At 42.1% G+C, this 27,430-nt stretch overlaps 1 protein-coding gene across 1 annotated transcript; it reads left to right on the top strand.

The window, feature by feature from the left end:
- Positions 1-16,958: 16,958 nt before the first annotated feature.
- On the top strand, positions 16,959-26,307 carry LOC124663330 (LEAF RUST 10 DISEASE-RESISTANCE LOCUS RECEPTOR-LIKE PROTEIN KINASE-like 2.1). Its single transcript, XM_047201052.1, has 3 exons — positions 16,959-17,667; positions 21,316-21,354; positions 25,178-26,307. The coding sequence occupies exons 1-3, from the start codon at positions 16,959-16,961 to the stop codon at positions 26,305-26,307; spliced, it is 1,878 nt and encodes a 625-aa protein (XP_047057008.1).
- The last annotated feature ends 1,123 nt before the right edge of the window (positions 26,308-27,430 follow it).

Below are 27,430 nucleotides of genomic sequence, written 5' to 3'. Positions count from 1 at the left end.
TTCTCAACCATGCATAGTATATTAGATACATAAGTTTCAGCGTCTCCCTTTTCATTAGTCTTGGGCTTGCTACTCTCATCAAACAAATTTTCAGAACAAGCCAAGCATAGTTATTTTCTAGTGCATCATTCATAGCTAGGAGTTTACATGGTATTGGTGCTTTGATCTCCCCACCATCATTAGCATTATTAGTGTACCTTATTCTATCCATATCCATTTTTTCAAGGAGATCAACAAAATTAGTATGAGAACCAAGCATATTAAATTTAGCGAAGACCTTTCTAGCCTCTCTTGCTAGACCACCAAATTCTCTAAGAAGGGTTTCTAAAACAAAATCTTTCTTTTCCCCTCTTCCATATCACCAAGTGTAAGAAACATGTGTTGGATTATAGGATTGAGATTAACAAATTTAGTTTCCAACAAGCGAACTAAAGCAAGCAGCAGCAATTTCATAAGTAGGAGCAAGTTCTACCAAGTGTCTATCTTCAAAATCTTCAACGGTACTAACATGGGTGAAAAATTCTTCTATATTGTTCCTCCCAATTATAGACCCTTGTCCTACCGATATGTTTTTTGTGGTAAAATTAAAAGGAAACATGATGAATCAAGTAAAGTAAATGCAAGTAAACTAATTTTTTTGTGTTTTTGATATAGAGTGCAAGACAATAAATAAAGTAAAGCTAGCAACTAATTTTATTGTGTTTTGATATAAGTGCAGCAAACAAAATAGTAAATAAAATAAAGCAAGACAAAAACAAAGTAAAGAGGTTGGGAAGTGGATACTCCCCTTGCAGCGTGTCTTGATCTCCCCGGCAACGGCGCCAGAAATTTGCTTGATGCGTGTAGTTGACACGTCCGTTGGGAACCCCAAGAGGAAGGTGTGATGCGCACAGCGGCAAGTTTCCTCGCAAGAAACCAAGGTTTAATCGAACCAGTAGGAGTCAAGAAGCACGTTGAAGGTTGATGGCGGCGGGATGTAGTGCGGCGCAACACCGGAGATTCCGGCGCCAACGTGGAACCCGCACAACACAACCAAAGTACTTTGCCCCAACGAAACAAGTGAGGTTGTCAATCTCACCGGCTTGCCGTAACAAAGAGTTAGCCGTATTGTGTGTAAGATGATTGTTTGCAGAGAAAACAGTAGAAAACAAGTATTGCAAGCAGATTTGTATTTCAAGTATTAAAAGAATGGACCGGGTCCACAGCTCACTAGAGGTGTCTCTCCCATAAGATAAAAGCATGTTGGGTGAACAAATTACAGTCGGGCAATTGACAAATAGAGAGGGCATAACAATGCACATACATGGCATGATAAGTATAGTGAGATTTAATTGGGCATTACGACAAAGTACATAGACCGCCATCCAACCGCATCTATGCCTAAAAAGTCCACCTTCAGTGTTATCGTCCGAACCCCTTCCAAGTATTAAGTTGCAAAGCAACAGTACAATTGCATTAAGTATGGTGCGTAATGTAATCAATAACTACATCCTCGAACATAGCATCAATATTTTATCCCTAGTGGCAACAAGACAACACAACCTTAGGAGTTTCTCGTCACTCCCCAAGTGTCAATGCAGCATGAACCCACTATCGAGCATAAATACTCCCTCTTGGAGTTACTAGCATCAACTTGGCCGCAGCCTCTACTAATAACGGAGAGCATGCAAGATCATAAACAACACATATGAAATAACTTGATAATTAACATAACATGGTATTCTCTATCCATCGGATCCCGATAAACACAACATAGAGTATTACGATAGATGATCTTGATCATGTTAGGCAGCTCACAAGATCCAACAATGAAGCACAATGAGGAGAAGACAACCATCTAGCTACCGCTATGGACCCATAGTCCAGGGGTGAACTACTCACTCATCACTCCGGAAGCGACCATGGCGGTGTAGAGTCCTCCCGGAGATGAATCCCCTCTCCGGCAGGGTGCCGGAGGAGATCTCCGAATCCCCCGAGATGGGATCGGCGGCGGCGGCGTCTCGGCAAGGTTTTCCGTATCGTGGTTTTTCGCTCGTGGGTTTCGCGACGGAGGCTTTAAGTAGGCGGAAGGGCAGAGTCGGGGGGCTGACGAGGGGCCCACACCACAAGGCGGCGCGGGCCCCCCCTTGGCCGTGCCGCCATGTGGTTTGGCCACCTCGTGGCCCCACTTCGTATGCTCTTCGGTCTTCTGGAAGTTTCGTGGCGAAATAGGCCCCTGGGTCTTCGTTTCGTCCAATTCCGAGAATATTTCGTTACTAGGATTTCTGAAACCAAAAACAGCAGAAAACAGGAATTGGCACTCTCGGCATCTTGTTAATAGGTTAGTTCCAGAAAATGCACGAATATGACATAAAGTGTGCATAAAACATGTAGGTATCATCAATAATATGGCATAGAACATAAGAAATTATCGATACGTCGGAGACGTATCAAGAGCCTCTACTAATAACGGAGAGCATGCAAGATCATAAACAACACATAGGTAATAGATTGATAATCAACATAACATAGTATTCTCTATCCATCGGATCCCGACAAACACAACATATAGAATTACAGATAGATGATCTTGATCATGTTACGCAGCTCACAAGATCCGACAATGAAGCACATGAGGAGAAGACAACCATCTAGCTACTGCTATCACTACTAGAAATCCCCTTATTTCCGACGGTGATATTAAATAGCCGACGGCCTGTCGGCTAATATATTAATTACCGAGGGTAGCATTGATGACCGATGGTTATCACCAACCTCTCGGATAAGACTAAGCATAACCGACGGTATAGTTTGTTCAGCGACGGGAAAAACCCACCCCTCGGCTATATATTCTAACGCCCGACGGTTTTACTTGCACGGTCGGGTATTAACAATTGTAGCCGGCGGTCCATATGCAACTCTCGGTTATGTGAAGAAATGACCGAGACCGACGGTCTAAGTGCTACTCTCGGTTATACATAAAAATAGATGACGGGAATATAGTAATAACTGACCGTTGAAATTAACGCTCGATGATATGTATGAATGGTTTATTGGGTCAAGCATGGGGTATGACCATATCGACCAAATGATGTGAGATGTAGACCCAAATGATAATGAAAGACACCTCAACCAGCAGTATAGTCGTGGATGCATACCTTTTCTATATATGAGGAACGTAATTAAGAATTAAAATATGTTTAGCATGCATGTTTTTTGAGCTCGATGAGCACAGACTCAAGCAAACAAGTTGATGATCGAGCCGTTGTCTGTTTAGGTGGCTTCAACAAAGGGGCGCGCCCAACAAAGGTTAGGCAGGAAAGCGAGATATTTCCCATGTTGATCATGGAAGCTAGACAACATTGATCACAGCATAGGATCAAACTTAGAAATAAATGGTAAGTTTTTAGGATCCATCAAACAGGTTAAAGAAGATTGAACGAAGGACCACCAGATCGTGGCTGTACAAACAGTTTGTAGTGCTGAAGCGATTTATTTTTGGGCTATATTCCCTGACTTTTGGCGCGCGCCAAATCGAGCGCGCTGGCGCACGATCCACATCCTTAAGTCCTGAATTGCCGCAGTCTCGTGATCGTGTTCGAAACTGAACCCGCGATCTCCGCTGCCATAAGAAAAAAGAACCCGCCTATCTGCGAAAACCAATCTAGGGCCTTCTCTTGGCTGGGTGCAGAGGTGATTACCGATCTACCTCAACTCCGCCGGTACCAAGGCGCGAGCCCCTCTGCTTCGAGCCTTCGATCCAGCCGCCAGGTGCTTAGAAGTTCGTCTGCTTCCCTCTAATTCCAGCGCGACGACTAGTCTGCCAGGTACCCCAGAGGCCCAGAGTTCCTCTGCAATGGACAGTCAAACATCATGCCGCTCTGAATCGTGTGTTGCTGCTCTGAATCTCTGATTGTACTGGAATGAAGGGAGAGCCGACAGTCCACTGTTTGGCGTGATTCAGGATCTACGATGTATTTGGTTCGCAAGTCCTAGTTGTGCGCTAACGAGGAGGGTGAGCAGATCCGACAATTGTTTTTATTATCATCTATCCATTAGGGATATCTGTCTAGGTGGGAATAGAGAGAAAACACAATTTTTGGCATTTTTCTATTGTACTGCTGCCTTTGTTTCACCAGGGGAACACAACATGAGTACAACGGTGATCTCTGTAGCTTGAGGTGAACAAACTTTTCAGGACAATCTGGGCATGCTTGACGTTTTCAATTTCCGATGCAGGTAAAGGTGTGCTACTCTTGATACATGTCTGCTGGAGCAAGTTGTGCATTTAATCAATATATGTAAGTTCGATCTCTTCTGAAGTTCTAAACGAGATACTTCGTTAACAAAAGTGTCATGTCATTTATCGTGCCTATTTGAAGCATTCTAGCTATATCTATTGAAACATATAGTAAAACAAACCATACATGGATCACCACGAAAAGGCACCAGCACAACGTAGTGATAATCGTTTTAGTTCTTGTACAATTGCGAGACTTCCTAGCTCTAACACAATGACACGATTAGTTTATATGTCCTGTGTAGATGATTCCAAAAAAATATGGATGGCTCTTGTAGTTCCATTATACACTGGAGGAAACGATTATCACTTCATATGCATGATATTCCAAAAAAAAAATGATTTGTTTTACTATAAGTTCCATCTCCATTGCATTATTTTCCATCTCACTTACAACCAGTCTTTATCATTTCCCAGGGAATGTGAAGCGACGTTACACTCGTGAAAAGAATCATGATATCTATGCATGGCTGCGAGGGAGATGATATCTATGGCGCAGGTATTAAGGGTGGCTATGGCTACGACGACAAGTGTTATGATCCATATAACAATGGTGTGATGATAGCTTTGCTGATGTCGGTGAACATTGGTAATGAGTCTAGTGGCCTTTCAAGTCATGCAACAAAGCAAGCCGTTCTTCAGCTTTTGGAAATTTTGGCTTATGCCAAATGTTCAGACCATCATTTTTCTTTTGCATTTGACATTTCCTAGATGGATCATATACATTGCGATGTTACTCTAAATATGGTATACGTTATTTGGTCATGTTGTAATATGAGGTGTTTTTTAAATGCTAATATTCTGAAATAGTATTGTTGAATTGCATTTCCCTGTTGTGCAACATCGCTCAGTGAAAGAAATCCCAAAGGGGTGATTATGGATAGTAAATTTACCAATAAGCGTTGTTGGTTGACCCTCAACCATAAGGATCGTCGATGGGGTGCATGCACCGGTGATATTTATATTAACTGATAGTACGGTTCTCCTCTTAGTTATACCATCCCCCGACGGGAAAAATAACCGGTCAAGTATTACAAAATCTAACAAGAACCAATAAATGTCGACCAATAAATACTCGACGGTAGACCGTCGGATATAAGCTTTGTACAAGAGCTAGTGACCAAAAAATATCCGACGGTTAACCGTCGGCTTCTTACCGTAGGCGAAGATAATACCCAACCGTACCGTCGGCCATCCATGTAATGGCCGACCGAGCATAGCCGAGGGGGGATGGCCGACGGTGCACCGTCGGTTATCATGGTATCTGACGGTGAACTGTTATATCTGACGGTAAGTTGGCCCTCGGCTAAAATGGAATATCTAGTAGTGTATGGACCCATAGTCCAGGGGTGAACTACTCACTCATCACTCCGGAGGTGACCATGGCGGTGAAGAGTCCTCCGGGAGATGATTCCCCTCTCCGGCAGGGTGCCGGAGGTGATCTCCAGAATCCCTCGAGATGGGATTGGCGGCGGCGGCGGCGTCACAGTAAGGTTTTCCGTATCGTGGCTTTCGCATGCGGGGGTTTCGCGACGAAGGCTTTAAGTAGGCGGAAGGGCAACGCGGGGGCCACACGAGGGCCCCACACGCCGGGGCCGCGCGGCCAAGGGCCGGGCCGCGCCGCCCTGTTGTGTCGGCGCCTCGTGGCCCCACTTCCTTTCCCCCTCGGTCTTCGGAAGCTTCGTGCAAAAATAGGACCACTGGGCGTTGATTTCGTCCAATTCCGAGAATATTTCCTTTGTAGGATTTCGAAACCAAAACTGCAGAAAACAACAAGCTGGCTCTTCGGCATCTCGTTAATAGGTTAGTGCCGGAAAATGCATAAATACGACATATAATGTGTATAAAACATGTAGATATCATCAATAATGTGGCATGGAACATAAGAAATTATCGATACGTCGGAGACGTATCAGTGTGCAGGAAATCACGTCACAATGACAAATGGACATGCAATTACTGAAGAAAATCGTGTTACAAATGCAGCAAAATTGACTAGGCTCGAAGAGGTGGTTCTAGGGAGTTTAACGGGCAAGCCCCGCCCGTACCTTGCATCCGTACTATGTTCTGCTGCCTTCCCGAGGTCAAACCCTGTAAGTCCTGTGAAGGACCCGACACCAAGAAGAGAGCGATTCGTCCCAAAATAGAGCCGTCATCCATCAGATCCATCTACACCACACCTAAGGAGATCCACCACCCATCCATTCCATCTCCAATCTCCTCCATAGCCATAGCCATCACCATTGTAATAGAGATCTCCTTGAGAATTGGCGACAATTGTAAGAATATTGTGATTTCAATCCAAGTATTTGCCACAATGATTTCTATCTTTGTTATTGATCTTGATATTATGTGTGAGTAGTCCTTACGGGCTGCGGGTTTGGGTGATGATACATGCATTTTGCATCATCATTATTGCTACATATAGGGTTCAGAGGCGGACCCAGAAATTTATCGAAGCCTGGGCACGTTTAAGACAAGAAACAAAATCTTCGACAAAGATAGCTATATAAGCACATTTCTGAAAGGATCGTATGACGCACCTAGAGGGGGGGGGGGTGAATAGGTGCTAACCAATTTTTAGTTCTTTTTCAATTTAGTATTGACACAAAGGTAAAATCTCTAGATATGCAACTATGTGAATTTTCCTATATGACAAGATCAACTACTAAGCAAGATATATGGCTAGACAATATATAGGGGAGCTAGTAAGGATAGAGGTAACCGAGAGTGGAGCACGCGGAGACACAGAGATGATTCACGTAGTTCCTTCCTTTTGACAGGAAGTACGTCTATGTTTGGAGGAGTGCGGTCGCTATGAAAGCCAGACCAACGCCACGGAGGCTTCACTCAGGTCTCCTGTGAGCAATGCCACGAAGGCCTAGCCCACTTCCACTAAGGGATTTCCTCGATGCGGAAATCGGGCCTTTACAAGGTTCTTGGGGCACACATCCACAACCGAATTGGAGGCTCCCAATATCTGTAACAACACAACAACAAGAAGAACAAATCAACCACAAACAACTAGGGTTTCCAAAAGAGGAACACTAGCAAAGGGGCTCTCAAGCATATGAGGGAGAAATGCAAATCACTTTGGTGAAGATGTAGATCGGGTCTTCTCCTTCGATTCTCCAAAGCTCAAGAGTTTTGGGTGGTTGAGGGAGGAGATCTGACGATTTTGGTGTTCTTGGTGGCTCGGCAATGGTGGAACAAGTCTTGAGGGTTTGAGCAAGATTCCAAGGTAGGAGAAGGGTTCCTTATATACCCCTCCACCAAATCTGCCCGTTGGGACGACTTCAGCGGCAGTGCCGGCCCTGAAAAATAGGTCACAGCTAGTCGACAGGGATAGCCGGCAGTGTCGGGGTGCATCCACCGGCAGTGCCGGCCACAAGGAAATTCTGCCCAACTCTTTTCACATTTTTGAGGGGATCGATAATATCAGTCGTGATACTTTTTCTTTATCTGTCACACACTTAGCACACAGTTAGATCGTCACCGGTGTTGTTATCAAAGACGCAAAACCCTAGAGATCATTGATACGTCCCAAACGTATCTATAATTTCTTATGTTCCATGCTACTTTTATGATGATACTCACATGTTTTATACACATTATATGTCATTATTATGCATTTTCCGGCACTAACCTATTGACGAGATGCCGAAGAGCCAGTTGCTATTTTTTGTTGTTTTTGGTTTCAGAAATCCTAGTAAGGAAATATTCTCGGAATTGGACGAAATCAATGCCCAGGGTCCTATTTTTCCACGAAGCTTCCAGAAGTCCGGAGAGGAAACGAAGTGGGGCCACGGGGCGACGACACACTAGGGCGGCGCGGCCTGGGCCCTGGCCGCGCGGCCCTACTGTGTGGGTCCCCCGTGACGCCTCCTGACCTGCTCTTCCGCCTACTTAAAGCCTTCGTCGCGAAACCCCCAGAACCGAGAGCCACGATACGGAAAACCTTCCAGAGCCGCCGCCGCCGCCAATCCCATCTCGGGGATTCAGGAGATCGCCTCCGGCACCCTGCCGGAGAGGGGAATCATCTCCCGGAGGTCTCTTCATCGCCATGATCGCCTCCGGATCGATGTGTGAGTAGTCCACCCCTGGACTATGGGTCCATAGCAGTAGCTAGATGGTTGTCTTCTCCTCATTGTGCTATCATGTTAGATCTTGTGAGCTGCCTATCATGATCAAGATCATCTATTTGTAATCCTTCATGTTGTGTTTGTTGGGATCCGATGAATATTGAATACTATGTCAAGTTGATTATCAATCTATCATATATGTTATTTATGTTGTTGCATGCTCTCCGTTGCTAGTAGAGGCTCGGCCAAGTTGATACTTGTGACTCCAAGAGGGGGTATTTATGCTCGATAGTGGGTTCATGCCTCCATTAAATGCTGGGACGATGATGAGAAAGTTCTAAGGTTGTGGATGTGCTTGTTGCCACTAGGGATAAAACATCGATGCTTTGTCTAAGGATATTTGTGTTGATTACATTACGCACCATACTTAATGCAATTGTCTGTTGTTTACAACTTAATACTGGAGGGGGTTCGGATGATAACCTGAAAGTGGACTTTTTAGACATAGATGCATGCTGGATAGCGGTCTATGTACTTTGTCGTAATGGCATGATTAAATCTCATAGTACTCATCATGATATATGTATGTGCATTGTTATGCCTTCTTTATTTGTCAATTGCCCAACTGTAATTTGTTCATCCAACATCTGCTTATCTTATGGGAGAGACACCGCTAGTGATCTGTGGACCCCGGTCCTATTCTTTACATCTGAAATACAATCTACTGCAATTGTTCTTTACTTGTTCTTCGCAAACAACCATCATCATCCACACTATACATCTAATCCTTTGTTTACGACAAGCCGGTGAGATTGACAACCTCACTCGTTACGTTGGGACAAAGTTCTGTGATTGTGTTGTGCAGGTTCCACGTTGGCGCCGGAATACCTGGTGTTGCGCCGCACTACACTCCGCCGCCATCAACCTTCAACGTGCTTCTTGGCTCCTACTGGTTCGATAAACCTTGGTTTCTTACTGAGGGAAACCTGCTGCTGTACGCATCACACCTTCCACTTGGGGTTCCCAACGGGCGTGTGCTTTACGTGTCATCAATCATGAAATGTTCTTTCAATCTCCCCCTTTTTGGTGTTTGATGACAATACCGGGATTTAGGAAATAGATAGCATTTTAAGCATAGTGTATCAATAAAAAATAAGCTCCCCCTAAATGTGTGCATATAGGAATTTTGTGTTTGAATATAAATGCACATATTAGGTATAGTGCAACTCTAACCATCAGGGTATAGGCAACACTATGCTAACATATCACATATGGCAAATAAGGGACAGAGAGATATAAAAGTTGAGATGTACTGACCATACCCTTCCATAAAGATATACTCAACTATCTATAATCCCGAAATCCAAGTCCCATAATCATACCATGCATCAATTTGAGATATATCAATAGTCAAGTTGAGATGTATAACGATCATACCATTTCATAATGACAATCTCAACCATATCGAATTCCGAAATCCATAACAATATATCTCACACTATTATGTCTTGCCACCACACATAGAACAGAGTTTTAAACACCAAGAAACAAACGATAAAGTTCAACATAAGCACAAATGATAAAAGGAGGACGCAAGCTTTAAAGGAATGGTAAACGCATATGCTTGTGCCTTAACCCGAGCAAATCCCGTGCAAGTCCTAATAGACCTTCGTCTCCCCATTTGGCATTAAAACACCAAAAAGAAGAAAAGAAGTGATGGTACAACGTCCCATGGAAGCTCAGATATCTTCGGAATGGTCGGGGGATGCTTCCGTCTCGTCGTCGACTTCGGACTCGGCGGGCTCAGGCTCACTGTCTTCATCATCACTAGCACGACGCTGTCGGCGAGAAGGGCCAGGTAGCCCAAGCTGCTAAAACTCAGTCACATTACCATGCTTTGACAGCCACTCTTCCTCAGGAGTAATGACCTCTTCTGACCCGCTCTCAACATGAATTTCCAATTTGCGCATAATGAGCTTGGTGTTCCTCCTCTCCATCTTCCTTCCCCTGTGAGCTTGGTATTGACGCCTGTTGATGTCAGATTTGAGATAAAACACCAAAACCGTTACTTTATTATTACTGCTTTATTGTTATTTTTGCTAACCAATACCGCTCCTCGTGGGTTCGACAACCTTTGTTTATTGAAAAGTACTACAATTGATCTTCTGCACTTGGGAGCCATCAGGGGAATCCTCGCAGCGTTATTTGCATCTAATCTTATAAAATGTGTAAGGATTGAATAGGAGTTTTGCAATGTTGTATCCTTGTCTCTTTGCCTCGATTCGATGATCTGCAGGTATCCATGTCAATCGGATCGATCAAGGGAAGAGGTGGGATGAGTGGAGAACGGCGTGCTACCGCGGAACCTCAGTGACATAAAGGGGAAAGTAAAGGTACATGTTTAGTGATTCATTTGGGATCATAGCACAATCATCTAGCTTAATGCTTTGGTCTATATTCATATACTTAATAACTGTTGTTACTCGCGGCTGTGGAAAACAGTGGTTGATCAAGAGACTCTTGTAACCTCTGGCTTTAGGGGCAAGAGTAATTACAGATGCGCTGCTCACAAATATCTTATCTCTATTTTATTTGTTACATATTTACGCTTCAATTATATATGTATGCATAGCTGCAGGAGAAACCTTATCACTGGCCTATTTCCATCATTGAAAACAACCCCTTTAAAAGTAAACTAAGTAGGTCCGGTAAACATGAAATCAAATTAACTAGCAAGTCTTGTAGACGTTTCCTTTACACCATTTTAGCAGTGCTTACCAAGGTTCGATTAAACCTAGGTCTACTAGGGAAAAAGATTATCATACTAGAATCCATAGTCCAGATCGAAGGTATCATGGGGCCCACCCGGCCCTAGGCTATGTGGGTTCCCCCATTCCGGAACTTTTCGGTACAACCGAAAAATCCGGAACTTTCCGGAACCATTCCGATTCCAAATCCATCCGTGATATCCCCGAATCCATTCCGGACACTGAAAACACTGCACTTGATATTTCTGTATCCTTAGCAGCGTCAAACCCTAAGTGTGTGACCCTACGGGTTCGCGATTATGCGGACATGCCTATGTCCATAGCAATGGTTAATAGAGAGATCTGGAGATCCATATTAACCTCCACATATTCAACGATGATCTTATCGAGTGAACCACTTATGTCATTCATATATAATTTCCATGTCCTACGATATCTTAGTTACCCGATATTTGATCGTTGGTATTTTCATACCTTGTTCTTATCTCGTTACCAGTAAGTACTATTTTCTCGTCGTGATAGCGCACCCTCATGTGACCTAGTCACGGACTTGCAAGCGATTGAGTTTGTATTACCGAGAGGTCCCAGAGAATATCTTTCTGTTAATTGGATTGACAAATCCCACTCTTCATAACATATAGCCCAACAAGTATCTTATAGAATACATGCGAGATAGCTCTATGATAACCCAATAACGAAGTGTGCAACAAGCTATGCATTCTTCCAATACCCGGGAGTTGTATAATCTCATAGCCAAAGAAAAAGTATAGATGACAACAGAAAAGATTCTCAATTAGAACTATGTAACGCGATCAATTGCAACACTTTAACTAGGCCAAGTCCATTATATTATTCTCCTTAATATATGACCTCTCTAATAAGTGACACTATGTCCATGGCTATGGAACCAATAACCAACACTTATTTCACGAACTAGTATAGAGGCATATTAGGGACACATTGTGTACGTATTCCACACATGTATTATGTTTCTGGATAATACAATAAGTACGGTATATAAAAATTATCATGAACATGGATTGATGATAATAAATATTCCTTTATTATTGCCTCTTGGATACCAAATCCCTTCAGTCTCCCACTTGCACTAGAGTCAATAATTCTACTTAACATATGGTTACGATTCAACACTTGTAGACTTTGTACAATCATGTTTTGCTCGTGGAAGAGGAATAGTCAACATATCCTTTTAGATATGTGCGAACAATGCAAATCTTTATATCACCTTTCCTTGACATTCTCACATATACAATATGTGAAAATACTTATGTATTCGGAGCTCTTGTATGACCGTAATTTTACATGAATTTGACAATAGATCGATTATCTAATTCAATTCACTAAAATCATAACAAGATCCATATATAAGTGGTTTTTATCCACACTCCCTTTTTTGTGTAACTCTATAAGTAATCACAAAATAGTACTTCTTTTGTAAATGCCACCACAACAACAATAGTTATCTAACTATTTCCTTCATGTTTATAAGTTTCCTATCTCGAGAAATTCATTTTATCATGATCTAAATATGAAGCTTTGCATAGATGTAAATCCTTTCATCTAACTCTTCATAACAATCATGAAATATTTGATACTTCTTAAATACCATGACATGGTACCTTTTAACAATATCTATAATTGATGCTCCATCTTCCATATCAGTAATTTCCTGATATCTTTTATCAAAGACAAATTATTGAACAAATCATGTCTAAATATATCTATCGATAAAGCATATAACTTAGTCATAGTAGATGTTTCGACATCTTCTTTTATCAATAACCGTTACTAGGTATTGAAGTTAATCAATAGCATTACCGTGTAACATATATAAGAACCAAATATCGTAATTATATATTCCAAACATATATTTTGACTAATCTTTCTAATTGTGTATTTTAGATTATAATTTGCTTTATACTCAATCTTAGCTTCGCCTTGATCCCTAAAGAATCTTTGAATTCTTTATTCTATTTGGAACAACTAGGCTATACAACATCTTTCCTTAATATTTATATGCTGACTTACATATAAAATACTAAGAACAAAATTAGAGCCCCCACTCATTTTCTTGCAAACATATATATCTTTGTAAAATTGATTAAAATCCAAATTCTTTGATCTTTATCAAAACAAAGAGTTCTATTTCCGAGATGCCTTGCTTAAATTCTTCCCTTATTAGTATCGTTGGACCTTCAAAACTTTCAAATTGTATTAAATAAAAAAATCCTTAACAATACTTTGTTGAGAAAATTTTGTATTCATGTCCTCTTCATATATAAAATACGTAACGATTACTAATAAAATCCTAACGGATTCATAGTTTCACCATGGAAGATAAATCTTCTCATAGTCAGTTCCCATTGAATTTGTTAGCAATAAATTCGCGACTACTCGAGCTATTTGTGAATAGTTCTCCGTTATTCAAAAAATTCACCTTTTTATCCATCAAGTATAAACTCTTTAGATAAATACTAATAGTTCACATATAGTTTTCTATTTGTGAATTCTATTTTGAATTCAATGATTATATGCCATCTCTCGGAACTATTGGACCTATCATCGCTTCCTCATATATAATTCGTAGGACTAGTCATCTTTTATTTTTCAATAAAAGCATGTTCATGATGGACTCATAATTTCTCCAAACGGTTGCACCCAAAATCCATGTCATTGCGGTGCTCCTCCGGCTGGAGGCATAGCCACATACACGTCCAATGGGTAGCAAGATGGGTAACCTGCAAAAAATGAAGCATTTTTTGTCTTGTTAAAGATATAATCATTTCAGACACACCACATTGCCCATAAGAGAGCACATATAACAACTCTAATTTGGTTTTACTCTCTTTTGTATACCATGAATCTAATTCCTGAAAACATTAGTGATATTTTGGGTTGGCGATATTCCAAAAGACATGTGAACAACCCTCCAAACAATCTTTGCAAGCGGACAATCAATAAACAAATATTGTACTGTTTCATCTTTGTCACAAAAACAACATGACTTATTACCGTGTCATTTCCTCTTAATGAGGTTGTATTTTGTAGGAATAACTTTCCGGTGCAAGAACCACATAGAAATCCTTATTTTTTGTGGTGTTTTAAGTTTCCAAATATATTTTCTTAGATAAATAGTATGCCCATTCAATAGATCGCGATACATTGACTTAACTATATACCCTCCTGATACAGTCAAGCACTAAAGCATCATCTTCATTCGATAGGTTTACATGTACCAGTCGGCCTACCAAATACAACCATCTTGTCCACTTATATTCGCTAAGATTTCTTCTAAAAGCTATATTTAGAGTAAATTCTGCAAAAACATTTGCAACTAGGACATTTTTATGGTGTACTATATTGTATAGAGATGGATACTATTGAGCTAGAGGCTTATCTCCTATCCAAACATCCTCCCAAAACCGAGCATGTAGGCCATTCCATATCTGAAAAAACCCCTAGCAAAGAACTCTTCCTTTACTTTCATCAAATCTTTCCAAAAAGGCGAGTCAGAAGGTTTAGATTTAACTTGAGATAGGGTACTAGAATGTAAGTATTTATTATGCAGCAGTTCTTTCCACACTCCCTTTTCGTTTAAGAGTTTAAATAACCATTTTCTATGTAAACACTTGTTTTTGATATCCAAGACCTCCACCCCAAGCCCCCCTTGATCCTTAGGTTAGCATATGATGTTCCACTTAGTTAGTCTATACTTTCTTTTGTGTCCATCACTTTGCCAAAAAATTCTAAAGAAGTCCAATCTCTTACACACCTCTTTGGGTATCTCAAGAAAGGATAACATAAGCATGGGAAAACTAGTAAGAACTGAATTAATAAGAACTAAGCGATCTCCATACGATAGTAGCTTACCAATCCAATTACTCTGCTTTTTCTCAAAGCGGTTTTTTACCGGTTTCCATTATCCATTCTTTAGCTTTCTAAAATGTATGAGAATCCCTAAATAACTAAAAGGTAGAGAGCCAATATCCCACCCAAAAAGGTCTCTATATAGATCTTCTATTTCTTTAGCCCGGCCAAAACAGAAAAGATCACTCTTGTGAAAATTATTTTTAATCCTAAAAGTTGTTCAAAGATACAAAGAATCAACTTCATATTTAGAGAGCCTTTTATAAATCGTGTTCCATAAATATGATGGTATCATCAGCATATTGTAACATAGACACCCCTCCATCCACTAGGTGAGGTATTAATCCATCAATTTGGCCATCCTCCTTGGCACGTGCAATAAGAATGGCAAGCATATCCGCTACTATATTAAACAATAACGGGGAAAGAGGATCTCTTTCTGAAGACCCTTTTGAGTTTGAAAGTAATGCCCTATGTCATCATTAACTCTAATCCCAACGTTGCCATTTGTAACAAAATCATTAATCCACTTACACCATTTACGGTCAAAGCCTTTCATACGAAGCACTTGTTGTAAAAAAGACCAAGTCCTACTAGAGAGAGATCTTAGATGCCTAGGAGGTGGCCCTGGAAGGTGGTTCAAAATGTCGGCTCTTCGGTCGACGAAGTTGCGATGGTGGTGGCTTATCTCATTGGCTGTGTGGACGGCGAGGGATTGTGGTGTTGGCAACAATTCCAAAATCATGTCATGGAGGTCTATTTTGGTGGTGGCGAGCGAACCGTGATATCTTGGGGTTGTCGAGGGTAATTTCACAAGAAAGTCTAGCGCTTCGGCGCTAGCAGCGGCGATGCCTCTGGGTATTGTGACCCTCTTTGGGTGCATCTATGGTTACCTCTTCACGCTAGGGGTCTCGGTGAAAACCCTTGATCATTTCAGTCTTAGAGACAACGACACTTTGTGTCATCACCCTCTTGGGTTGTAATCGTTGAGCCCTAATATTTTTCGGTCGTGTGTTGGTGTCATCAGCGGGCAAGCTCAGATTATGATTCGAAGCTCCTTCGGCTCCGACGTGAGGCGGTCCTAGCGGCCTCCTATCTTATATACATGGCTTAGTTGTCACCATTATCGGTCCTCGTCAGCCCGGAGCGAGAGGATAGGTGGTCCTCTCCGAGTCTCTGGCAATATCTTGGTGTGTGCGGTTCTATGATGTCCGATGCTTTTCTAAGGAGGCGTGATGTCTCTCCTAGTAGATAGTCTAGGGAGTTCCTTGCAGGTGCATGACTACTCCTGTTTTTATCTTTGATTTTATTTGTAAGAGGGTTTTCTCGTCACTTTAGATCAGCTCAGCAATGTTGTTTTATTTATAGACTGGGATGAAAGCATGCTCCGGGGATGTAAGACTGTGCTAATTGGATGACAAGAAATGCAAAAATAATTAAGCAGGTTGAGCAAGTTTATATGCATGCAGGGCAATCTTCAAGAAGTACTTAAATGGTTGAAGTACACCGGGGTACAGGGAACAAATATGACCTCTTTTTGTACATTCTTGTAACTTAAACAAAAAAAAATACAAATATACAGCAAGATCCTACTGCTTTCGTCGAAAGAACACTTCTAGCCAACCTCTCCTACCTTGTTCGTAAAATCTCCTCATTCCCATAATTCTGAGATAATAAGTTGGATTATAAACTCTGTGACAACATGTCACCATCGTAGAGAAAGCGTTGGAGAATTGTAATTTGGAATCATGGAATGGAACAAAGAAAAGTCTTCGAATGGATGCTGCTGCGTTGAGTCGTGGTCATGTTGCACCAAATTTCCACATCCATTGGAGCCAGGCAACCAGGACCAGCGATCGATTCCTCCCAGTACTACTGCCTTATTCACTACCTCGTTCGTCTGCCAGGCACTTCTTCCTCCTCCCTCCAAAGTCCCATACCATGCATCGTCTGCTCCGCCTCCCGGCCCTTTTCCTCCTCTTCACCGCAGCCGACGCCTACGCCGCTTCCTGCAGCAACGCCACCTGCGGCGGGCAGACCATCACCTACCCGTTCTGGCTCGCCACAGGCCCCAACTGCGGCTACCCTGGCCTCGGCATCTCCTGCCAGGAGAATGCCCCCATCCTCGACGTCCAATTCCACCAGTACAGGGTCCTGCACATCGACTACGCCAATCACACCGTCTCCCTCGCCGATGTCGACGCGTGGAACACGACCTGCCCGCGGCTCAGTTTCAACCTCTCCCGCGACCCCAACTCGTGGCTCCAGCTCACACCCTCCAACTCCAACCTCACCTTCCTCTACAGCTGCAAGGCCAACGTATCCCGGCCCTCCGCCGTGAGACTCCATGGGTGCCCGGGACAGAACACTCTCTGGTACGTGCTCCCAGATGATGAGGCCACGGCCAAATCTCTCGGGTATGCGTGCGACGAGGCGGTGACGACGCCAGTGCTGAGCTCGCATCGTCTGGGCAACCAGTCGCTTGTTGAGGTGCTCAGCCAAGGATTCGAGATGCGTTACGACGCCAAATCCCAGGAGTGCAGCGCATGCGAGCAATCCGGCGGACGGTGCAGCTACGGACGCACCGAAGAGCACAGCGGAACGGAGTTCGCCTGCTCCTGCGATGATGGTGCTAACGAGCGCCAGTGCGGTATGTATGCGCTCCTTAAATTTGCTCCTTCAGTTCTATTCGATTTGGCATTTGCTTGACGAACCACGCGCGACAGTTTGCTGTGTGGCCGCTATCTGACAAGTCCTTGAGCGCTTGGCGAATCGCAAGTCCAGGTCTCGCGTGCTGGTAGAGTCGTAGTCTCCTATGCGTGGATATGTGGACTGGAACGTTCAGTCGATACGTGGGTAGAAATCTTCTTACAAGACACACCATCCAAATACCTCACTCCGGGCGTTTGGGAAAAACCCGAAACTTCGGATTGGTTATTTCAGAAAAAATAATTTATTTCAGGTTTCAGAAAATGACGCCCGAAAATTCATCATAAAAATTTGCTACCTCAGGTTAGGGATCAGGTAATTCATGAATAGCCCAAAGTACATGCAGTGAACAAAAATATGACAGCAATCAGCAGCGTTTCTGCAGTATTTCTGCATTTTGACAGCACAAATTATAGAAACAGCAGTATAACAACATTTTGACAGCATTTCAACACTATTTTGACAGCACTTGGACAGTTTTCAACAGCAAACAGTATAAATAACATAACAAAAAAAAGTTGAACTTCGAAGTTCAAACAAGAAGTTAAGTCGATCACAACATGATCGTACATCACACACAAGTTCATGAAATAAAACGAAATCGCATAACAAAAGTCTAGGAGCTGGACGTGTACATGTGCACCTCGTCAACTCCATCTCCATGGCTCTAGGAAGCATTAGACCACCTCTATCACTCTATGGCTTCAATCTCAAGTCCAAGGCTCCAAGCTGCATAGGTTCCACTCATCAGATTAGGCAGATAGACACTATTGTAGAATTGTATGTCAAACACTAGTTCTAGTTTAGTACGAGCGCTATGTTAAGAAGTTAAAATATATCATCACTGAATAAATTATTGACTTGCAATTCTAGCATGATTTCAACAACTAAAGAAGCTCTATATCATCACTGAATAAATTATTGATTTGCAATATTAGGCACAATACACACTAAGTCACTAACAATATAGTAGACAAAATTATCTCAATTCTGAGTTACTTCAGAGCAGGAACTTGTATCACACAAAGAATATACAACAAGCTAAAATGTGTAATGCTTGTACCTGTAGGATTTAAGATGATGTTCCAAGATTGGCATGCTTGCTACAGTTTTGAAAGTGCATACCCTCTTTTTATCACATTTTCTTTTGCTAGTGTGTAGGCCACCAAATTCTTCGATTAGCTCTATAATTAATGCAATGACCAATTTAAAAAATGTGAGTTAGAGACAATGATGCGATAAGGCAAGTACAAATACATAAAAATGAGGGGATATCATTCCTTTTTTCAATGACAGCTAGTTCCTCCATAGTCTCATGGACATCAATAGGAGCAGTCTCTAAGACAATCATGTCTACATACTAGAGCTTCCAAACTGAAAGGATTAAGAGAGGTATGGAATTCATCTAAGATACACCCACTTCTGCTGAAAGCCGACTCGGAAGCGAGCATTCAGATAGGAATAGCAAGCACATAATGTGCCAAGTGAGCCAAGATTGGAAATCTACATGCATTGGTCTTCCACCAACCAAGAATGTCGATCTTCATTTCTAGATCTTCGGTATCTTCAGCAAGATACTTGTTGTTGTGAAGTGTACAAGTACATTGCCAAGCCCTTTCCATCAGTTTGGACTTTTGGTTCAAGTGGCTAGTGCATGAAGCTTAACATGGTATCAGAGCTCTAGGTCTCGAGTTCAAATCCTGGCTTTCACATGGTTTTCGCAATTAAGCCTAAAAATTGTTGTTGCCCCCCTCTTACATGGTTTTCGCAATTAAGCCTAAAAATTGTTGTTGCCCCCCTCTTTAGCCACCGCTGTTTCGGTGTGCTCTTCTTCTTTCACGTGTTGACTTTCTCTTCTCCCGTCACACGCGAGTGGGGGTGTTGTGAAGTGTACAAGTAGATTGCCTAGCCATTTCCATCAGTTTGGACTTTTGGTTCAAGTGGCTAGTGCATGAAGCTTAACACTTGTGAAGTTCTGACTTGGCCTTGTACCATTGTTCATATTCAACTTCTTTGCAATTACATCCTTTAGCATGCCTACACGACCTCCTTTTGATGTTGTTGAATCTTTTACTTCAGTTGTTACTTCAACTGGAGGATACAAAGTTGTATATCCACGCAAGTGCTGATTTCTTCCCAAACAACTTGTCCTCTTTGTTGTCCAAATATTTGTTCAATTATTGCATGTGTGTACAAAGATATTTTTCTATATCTTAGATCAACAATTGTTGCAACAAAAAATGATCACGTTAACACTCTCATTCCCCTTTCCTTTTCCCTTTTCAGTTTCATTAATGCTCTCCTTGTCCTTGTTATAAGTGTGACAAAGTCCCCAATATTTATCAAATTTATCTTTTGTTCTTTGCACCAAAGCAACTTGCAAAGCATGTTCACTATCCAACCAAGTTTGAAACAACAAATGAACTTTTGCAGTCTCATGAAAAATGTGTTGTTCCGGTGATGGAGAGGTGATGACGGCGGCGCGCCTTTGGCTCGCGCTAGTGCTTGTAGTCGTCGCTAGGTGGTCTAAGCACATATTTGTAATTTCTATTACTTTAAATATCTTTATACTAATTTTGATGATTTTTAATAGATTGGTGGAATTTCGCAAAAAAATGGTATTCACTCGTATTTATGTATTCATTTTATTCTAGCTAGACCAGTGTGTCAGAATATTGCTCGAGCCTTCAGTAAAAGAAAGAAGTGTCAGAATCCTCTACACGGGCCTATGCTCTTTTTTTTTCTTGATTGATCGAAGGTAGAGGCGACCTCTACATTATAGTTACATGGTGAGCCAAGCGGCTAAAAAACGCAAAAAAAAAGAGGAGGGAGGACAGTGAGAATTTACAACCAGGATGCAAGCCATGGCAAGGAAAGAACAAAGAAAACTTAATCTGTCAGCTGGACTGCCCACTGCCCTTTGTTTGCAGCTTCGTGATCTCTGTGCCCAAATCTTTATTTTATTTTTGTAAACACCATTTTATTATTTAAGGTTTAAGATTACACACTGTTTTATTATTTAAGGTTTAAGATTACATCCGGTCTCCGCATAACCAAAATGAATATGGCTGTTCAACATCCATCATTCGAGTAAAAAAGATAAAGGCTCAATCCACGTAATCAGCATGAAACTGCAACAAAGCCTAAGAAAACGGAGCAAGCCTAAGATTATGCTGCCACTCATGTCAGATAATATAGTCATTGGCGTGCCAAAAGCTTTATGTCTTCTGCAACCTGCCAAACAAGGAACCGTCTTGTGTAATGCTTTGTTGTTGAAGATTTCTCTATAACAGCTTTTGTTCCAGGGTGGATGACATTCAATCAGAAAGAAAAAAAAAAAACAATCGGTTAATGAGACAACTAGCAATGAGACCAATTTTGTAAAATAAACCATATTTTGGAACAATCAAAAGTCGGGACTTCAAATTTAAAAAGTCTTGGCAATTCAAACTTGCCCTTGATCTACTATTAATCTGTGTCACGGGTATATTGCAAGATACACAGCTTTCTCCCCGTAAAAACTAAGCTACATAGAGTTCAGTAAATTTGTATTTATTAACTCATGAGCATTTGTGTTCACATAATGCAGGGGATACACGCTCTTTGCGCTTGAAGAGACAAAAACTATGTAAGTGACATCTCTCATTCTCCAGTTCATCATTTTGCTTCTCATTTGCGTTCGTACTGTTTTAAAAGAGTAAAATACACCACAAGTCCTAAAAGTATTCGAGGGGTGCGAAGTTAGTTTCAATAATGCGAAAGTGCATATTGAGGTCCTAAAAGTATTGTTAAGTGTGTCGCCTGAGGTCCTATCCAGGCTACATCAGCTTTAACTTGCATGCGTGGCAGGTTAACCCCTGCCATGTGGCAATAGTTGTACAAAAGTCTCTCAAAATTCTTCTCTTCTAAAATTGTAGCCTTTCTCCTTCACATTTATTCTTCCATGTCTTTCTCTCTCCCAGACCTAAAGTGTTGTTTGTTTCTACTAGCTTGGTAGCCTAACACGTAAAAGCCCAACAAACCAGAGCCTGAAACTACATGTATTATTTCTTCTTTTTAGATATGGAAGCCATGCTCCCGCCTCTGCGTCAATAGATGCACACAACCATTAATTTAAAACAAAGTATCAAACATTCCTGTCAGTACCATGCACTTAAGATGTAAGCGGTGACATGATAACAAAGTGTTAACCATTTTCTATACATGCTTCTAGTCGTGTTCTATGCGTACGTATTAATGATAAACATCGTGTATTTAAGATTTCCTTTTTCTCCAATTGCATTCACGGTGCTTAAGCTAGCTAGCCATGTATTTGATTGACTAGTGCATACAGATGCAGGCCATGCACTGATGCAAACATGGTTCTTGGAACGTGCTGTGTGGCGTGGATTTGACAACTGGACCTACGACTTATTTCTGATTTGTTGTCTGCTGTTGGTATTTTCCCATTTCGGTTTAAAACCGAAAACCAAGCTGAATTGTCAGTTATCTGAACTAATGGTTAATTAGATAACCAATCTTATTTTGGTGCCTCTTTTGTATAAAGCAAAATATAGAAAAGTAAAAAATAAACAAACCAAACCAAAATTTTGTATTAAAACCGAATGCCCATCCCTAGGAAAGGAGCTCTAGAAAAAGATTTGGAAAAGACGTACCCTGCTTCAGCCGAAGATCCGAGGAAACAATTTGATGTTGTGATGGTGGCCGACTATGACATGATTGGAAGAAAATGGCCACAAAAAATTGGATACACATAACAAACTTTTACGACATCTATATACGCACTTTCATAGTTTTAGGACTAACTTGACACCCCTCGGATAGTTTTAGGTCCAGTCATGTATTTTACTCTTTTTAAAAACAAACGAGTATATGTGAATGACGGTCAGCGTCTACAGAGGTAAGAGATCAGCAAGCAGAAAAAATGATCTTTGGTTCAGCTTTTATTCGCCAAATAGCAAGGTGTCTGCCAACATTGCCAGCCAACTGGCAGTGATAGCCCAAACTTTTTTTTGAAGCGTGGAGGCAAAGAGTTGCCTCCATTCGTTAAATGAGAAGGGGCGTCATGGCATGAGAAGTTTTAAGGTCCAAGGTCCAAGAGCAACAAACAAGATTGCCCTTCCAAAATTACATGACCCAAAATGCTTTGTCTCCACGATGCTAAGAGAATTAGTGGTGTATCCAATTTTTCATTTAAGACTCGAATTTCGCTCCTTCCAAACCATCCAACTTATGGGCATGGTGAAGGAGGCCATATTTTTTTGGTTTTAGGAAGTCATCGAAGTCTACCATGACTTGACGGTGAGGTCGCAAGTCCACTCTTTCATTCGGATGGAGGGAAGCCAAGCCAATGTTTGGCAAAACCCCAAAGCCTCTTGGTGAACCGACAATGGGAGAAAAGATGTGCCTCCGTCTCTTGAGTTTGCTTGCAGAGCGGGAAAATGCCACAACTGTTCCAGCCTCTTTTCTCAAGGCGGTCGGCCATCCAAAGCCTATTGCAAATAGCCAACCACGCAAAAAACTTAATCTTCGGTGGTATCCAAGTCTTCCAAACCAACCTATTCATGCTAGTAGCCGTGGCCCCGAAGAATTGGGCCTTATATGCCGACTTGGAAGAGTACCCACCACTTGGCGTTAGGTTCCAAACAATAGTGTCTTCAATCTCCTCTTGGAGGTGAATGGAGTTGAGGAGGCCCCAAAGCGTAATATACTCTCGATTGAGCGGAATAGATAAGGACACATACATCTTGATCTTGGGAATCCACCAGTGTTATGAAGAGCTTGTTTGACATTCCAGTTTTTCCTCGAGGAGGCATCGAAGAAGAGGGTCACAATGTCTTTGGGATTTTTCCCAAGTATCCAAGAAAAGTCCCAAAAATAGAAATATTTCCATTCCCAATGGTGATTGTTGTGGCGGCGTAGAAAAGATCCAGGTCAACATCATTGCAAGGGTTGCCCATCACAACCCACAGCCTCTTTGGGTCACACCATTGTAGCCAAGGCCATCTCAACCTAAGAGTCCTCGCAAATTTGCCAAGGTATAGAATCCCAATCCCCTAAAGGCGGGTCGCCTACAAACCGCTTCCCAATTTAGGTTGCATTTTCTTCTGGTAACCACTTTGGTGCGGGCGGCCCATAAGAAAGCTCTCTCGATTTTTTACATACTAGCTAGGCATCTCGGTGGAATGTTGAGTGGTGTGAGGTGGAAAATTTCTTATGAGGTGAGTAAGGACTTGACAAGAGCCCCACAACCAACCGCGCTAATGTTCTTTCCATGCCAAGGGACAAGCTTTCTGGCAATTTTATCCTCAAGCGGTTGAAAGTTGACCCTTTTTAGTTGTCAAACCTAAGGGGGGGGGGTATTTCATGGGGAAGGACATGCAGATCACGACCAACTCCTCGAGCACCACATCAAGGTCAATGTCATTGCATCTAATTGGCACCACCATGCTTTTTTTGAAGTTTGTCTCATGCCGGTGACCTCCCCAAAAGACTCAAGGGTGTATGAGAGGTTTTGTATATTATCCTTGTTGGGGGCCACAAAGACCGCCACATCATCTGCATAGAGGGAAGTTCTAATGATGGCTCCTCTCCCCCTAATTTTTTGAGGAACCCAAGATGAGTGGAAAGCTCAAGGATGCGTTGGAGAGGGTTAATGGCTCAACTCTCCAAGTTCAATCACAGTCTCGGAGTCAGTCCATCGCCATTGAATGTAATGCGGCTGATGAGTGACAAAGTGAGGGTGATGTCCTAAACTTCAGGCCAAACGGTGACAAAGAAAATTGGCACCACACCACCGAAGTTGCATCTGCGCATACCAGATTAGGCCCATATGGGCCCACGTAGCAACAACCAAAACCAGGAGCCTGCGGGCACTCGCTACGACTGTACCGCGCCGCAACTCCACGGGCTCCACCGCTTCTCTCATGTGCCACATTCGGAGGCAGGGCAGCCGCCACTGCGGTGATGCCGGTGTCATCGGCGGCGGGGAAGAGTCTGGAAGGGGAACTAGCGGCGGTGGCAAGGTTTCACTTGAGTCACTTCCCACGAAGGGTGATGCGAGGGACGGAAATATGTTGGAAGTAAACTTAAACTTGCAGGGATTACCCATACATTTGTGTTGCTAGATTAGTTAAATGTGGTTTATATTTATTTTGTAGTATGTAAGAATGTTTTAATATAAAATATTGTGTAACGCAAATACACCATTTCCATGGGAGATCAATTCCCTTGGCAAACTAAATTTGGAACTTAAATATGAATTGTTATTTTGCCATCTATACTCTTTCCAGAATACAGTAAATTATGAACAAGTATTAACTAATCGCTTATGTTTCTCTTATTCAAACTCTACACCCTTTCTACCAATGTGGTATGCTAGATAGATTCCACTTCACAAATCTAAATGCTATTGCAAGTCCTCTTAATGCATTTTCTGCTTTTATGTGCAGATATAACAGCAGGCAGCTTGAGCATAATTTTTATATTCCTACTACTTTTTGCATGTTTGTTGGGCTATAAGAGATATGGATCCAAAATTATATCAAAGGTAACATCAAAAATTAAGTCCTTCATAGAAAATTGGACCGGAAAGATATCAAAGCGGACACAAAGGATTGAGTCTTTCTTACAAAAGAATGGGACCCCATACCCGAAAAGATTCAAGTACGCAGAAGTGAAAAAAATAACAAAATATTTCGCTGCAAAGCTGGGTCAAGGTGGATTTGGTGCTGTTTACAAAGGCAACCTCTCCGATGGTCGACAGGTAGCTGTCAAGATACTACATGCCTCAAAGGGTGATGGGGAGGAGTTCATTAATGAGGTAGCAAGTATTAGCAGAACTTCTCATGTCAACATTGTAGCTCTATTAGGATTTTGCCTCGAAGGATCCAAAAGGGCTCTCATCTATGAATACATGCCTAACGGTTCACTTGAAAGATATGTTTTCAATAGCAGCTCTAAAGACGCAATTTCTATCACTTGGGAGAAATTGTTTCATATAGCAGTTGGCATTGGCCGAGGACTTGAATATCTTCACCGTGGATGCAGCACTCGCATCGTGCATTTTGATATCAAACCCCACAACATTCTACTGGATGAAGAGTTCTGCCCTAAGATTTCTGATTTTGGAATGGCCAAACTGTGCGTAAATAAAGAGAGTATTATCTCCATCGGTGGTGCAAGAGGAACAATAGGCTATATTGCCCCAGAGGTATTTTCAAAGCATTTCGGAGCAGTGAGTAGCAAGTCTGATGTCTATAGCTACGGAATGATGGTCCTTGAGATGGTTGGAGCAAGGGAGAAGAATATCAATGACAGTGAATCTAGCAGCCAATATTTCCCGCAGTGGATCTATGAGCATCTAGATGATTATTGTGTGAGTGCTTCTCAGATAAATGGTGAAATTACAGAGATCGTGAGGAAGATGATAGTGGTCGGGTTGTGGTGTATACAAGTAAGTCCTAGTAATCGACCAACAATGACTAGAGTTGTAGAGATGCTAGAAGGGACCACAAGTGGCCTGGAGTTACCTCCTAAAGTGCATTTAAGTTTTTTTGAAGATCGAGTAATGAGTTTGTAATGTGTTGTTCAGTAGTTGCAAACCTGCAATACTGCACATGTTAGTCAGTAGGATATATTTAAAACCTACATTTAGTGTTGAGTGGTCTGTAAACAGTGATGGAACCATGAACTGGAGTTCAGTATTCAGGCTTATTCACGTGACACTACATTATGGCGTAATCTGGATGAAACTCGCTACACTCTTCTACCCAGTTTTGGTTAGATCATTCCCTGAAGCCTGATGCATTACCAAAAACAAGATGGAAAGGAAATGGTCTCTAATTCTAATTCTGTTGTTTGGATGTATATGGTATTTATTGTTAGAATCAAAGGGTGGCATCTAATTCTAATTTCTGTTTGGATGTACAAGCCATGGAATTTGATGTTTTGTTAAGTTTAGACAACATAAACTTATGTACAAATATAAAAATAGTATATGTATATATTGGAATGTTTATATCTCTGTCACATGACCTGTCATCAAGTTGAAAGCTCAGCAGCATAGTTACTAACGATGCTTCAAATTTGTGCAATAAGTCAATTGAAATACTGCTGCACACATGCTTGTATTCGTTAGGAGCTAATTTCAGCATAGTTGTGCAACTCACAATTGCAACATCCAGATTACGGCAAAGCATTTTCGTTCAACCAGTTCAATAGAAATTTCACAACGAGTCTGAGAGATAACAATTTCACAACATCGTGATGGATTATACATTCACGACTACATCACAGATTGTCTGCACTAGATTCTGTATAACATCAAACTAATAAACAATTCAGGAAAAAGAAAGGGCTACACCCTACGGAACCAAGATTGAATGTCGCGTTCGCCTGGGGGCAGCGATGTGTCCACCGAGTCCGCCATTGCTGCCGAGCAGCTGCAGCGCTCTACCGTCCCCGGAGCTCTTACCTAGTCAGCCGCCGCCATTCACCCTCCCGCCACTGTCCTAGTCCTGTCCCCGATCTAGGGTTATGACTGGGCGGACAGGAGGACGAGCGCCAGGGACGGGAGGCCGTGGAGAGAGGAGGCCAGGGAAGGGAGGGTGGGGAGGAAGGCCTTACTTGCCCCGCCGCCGGCGGGGTCTTCTCTGCTCGCGTGGTCGGCGGCCTCAGGAGGTCTCGCGAGCGAGCCAATTCTG

The sequence above is a fragment of the Lolium rigidum genome, chromosome 6, assembly GCF_022539505.1.
Source record: "Lolium rigidum isolate FL_2022 chromosome 6, APGP_CSIRO_Lrig_0.1, whole genome shotgun sequence".
Classification (NCBI taxonomy): domain Eukaryota; kingdom Viridiplantae; phylum Streptophyta; class Magnoliopsida; order Poales; family Poaceae; genus Lolium; species Lolium rigidum.
The sequence above is the reverse complement of the archived record's forward strand: the minus strand, read 5'-3'. Positions and strand labels throughout refer to the sequence as shown.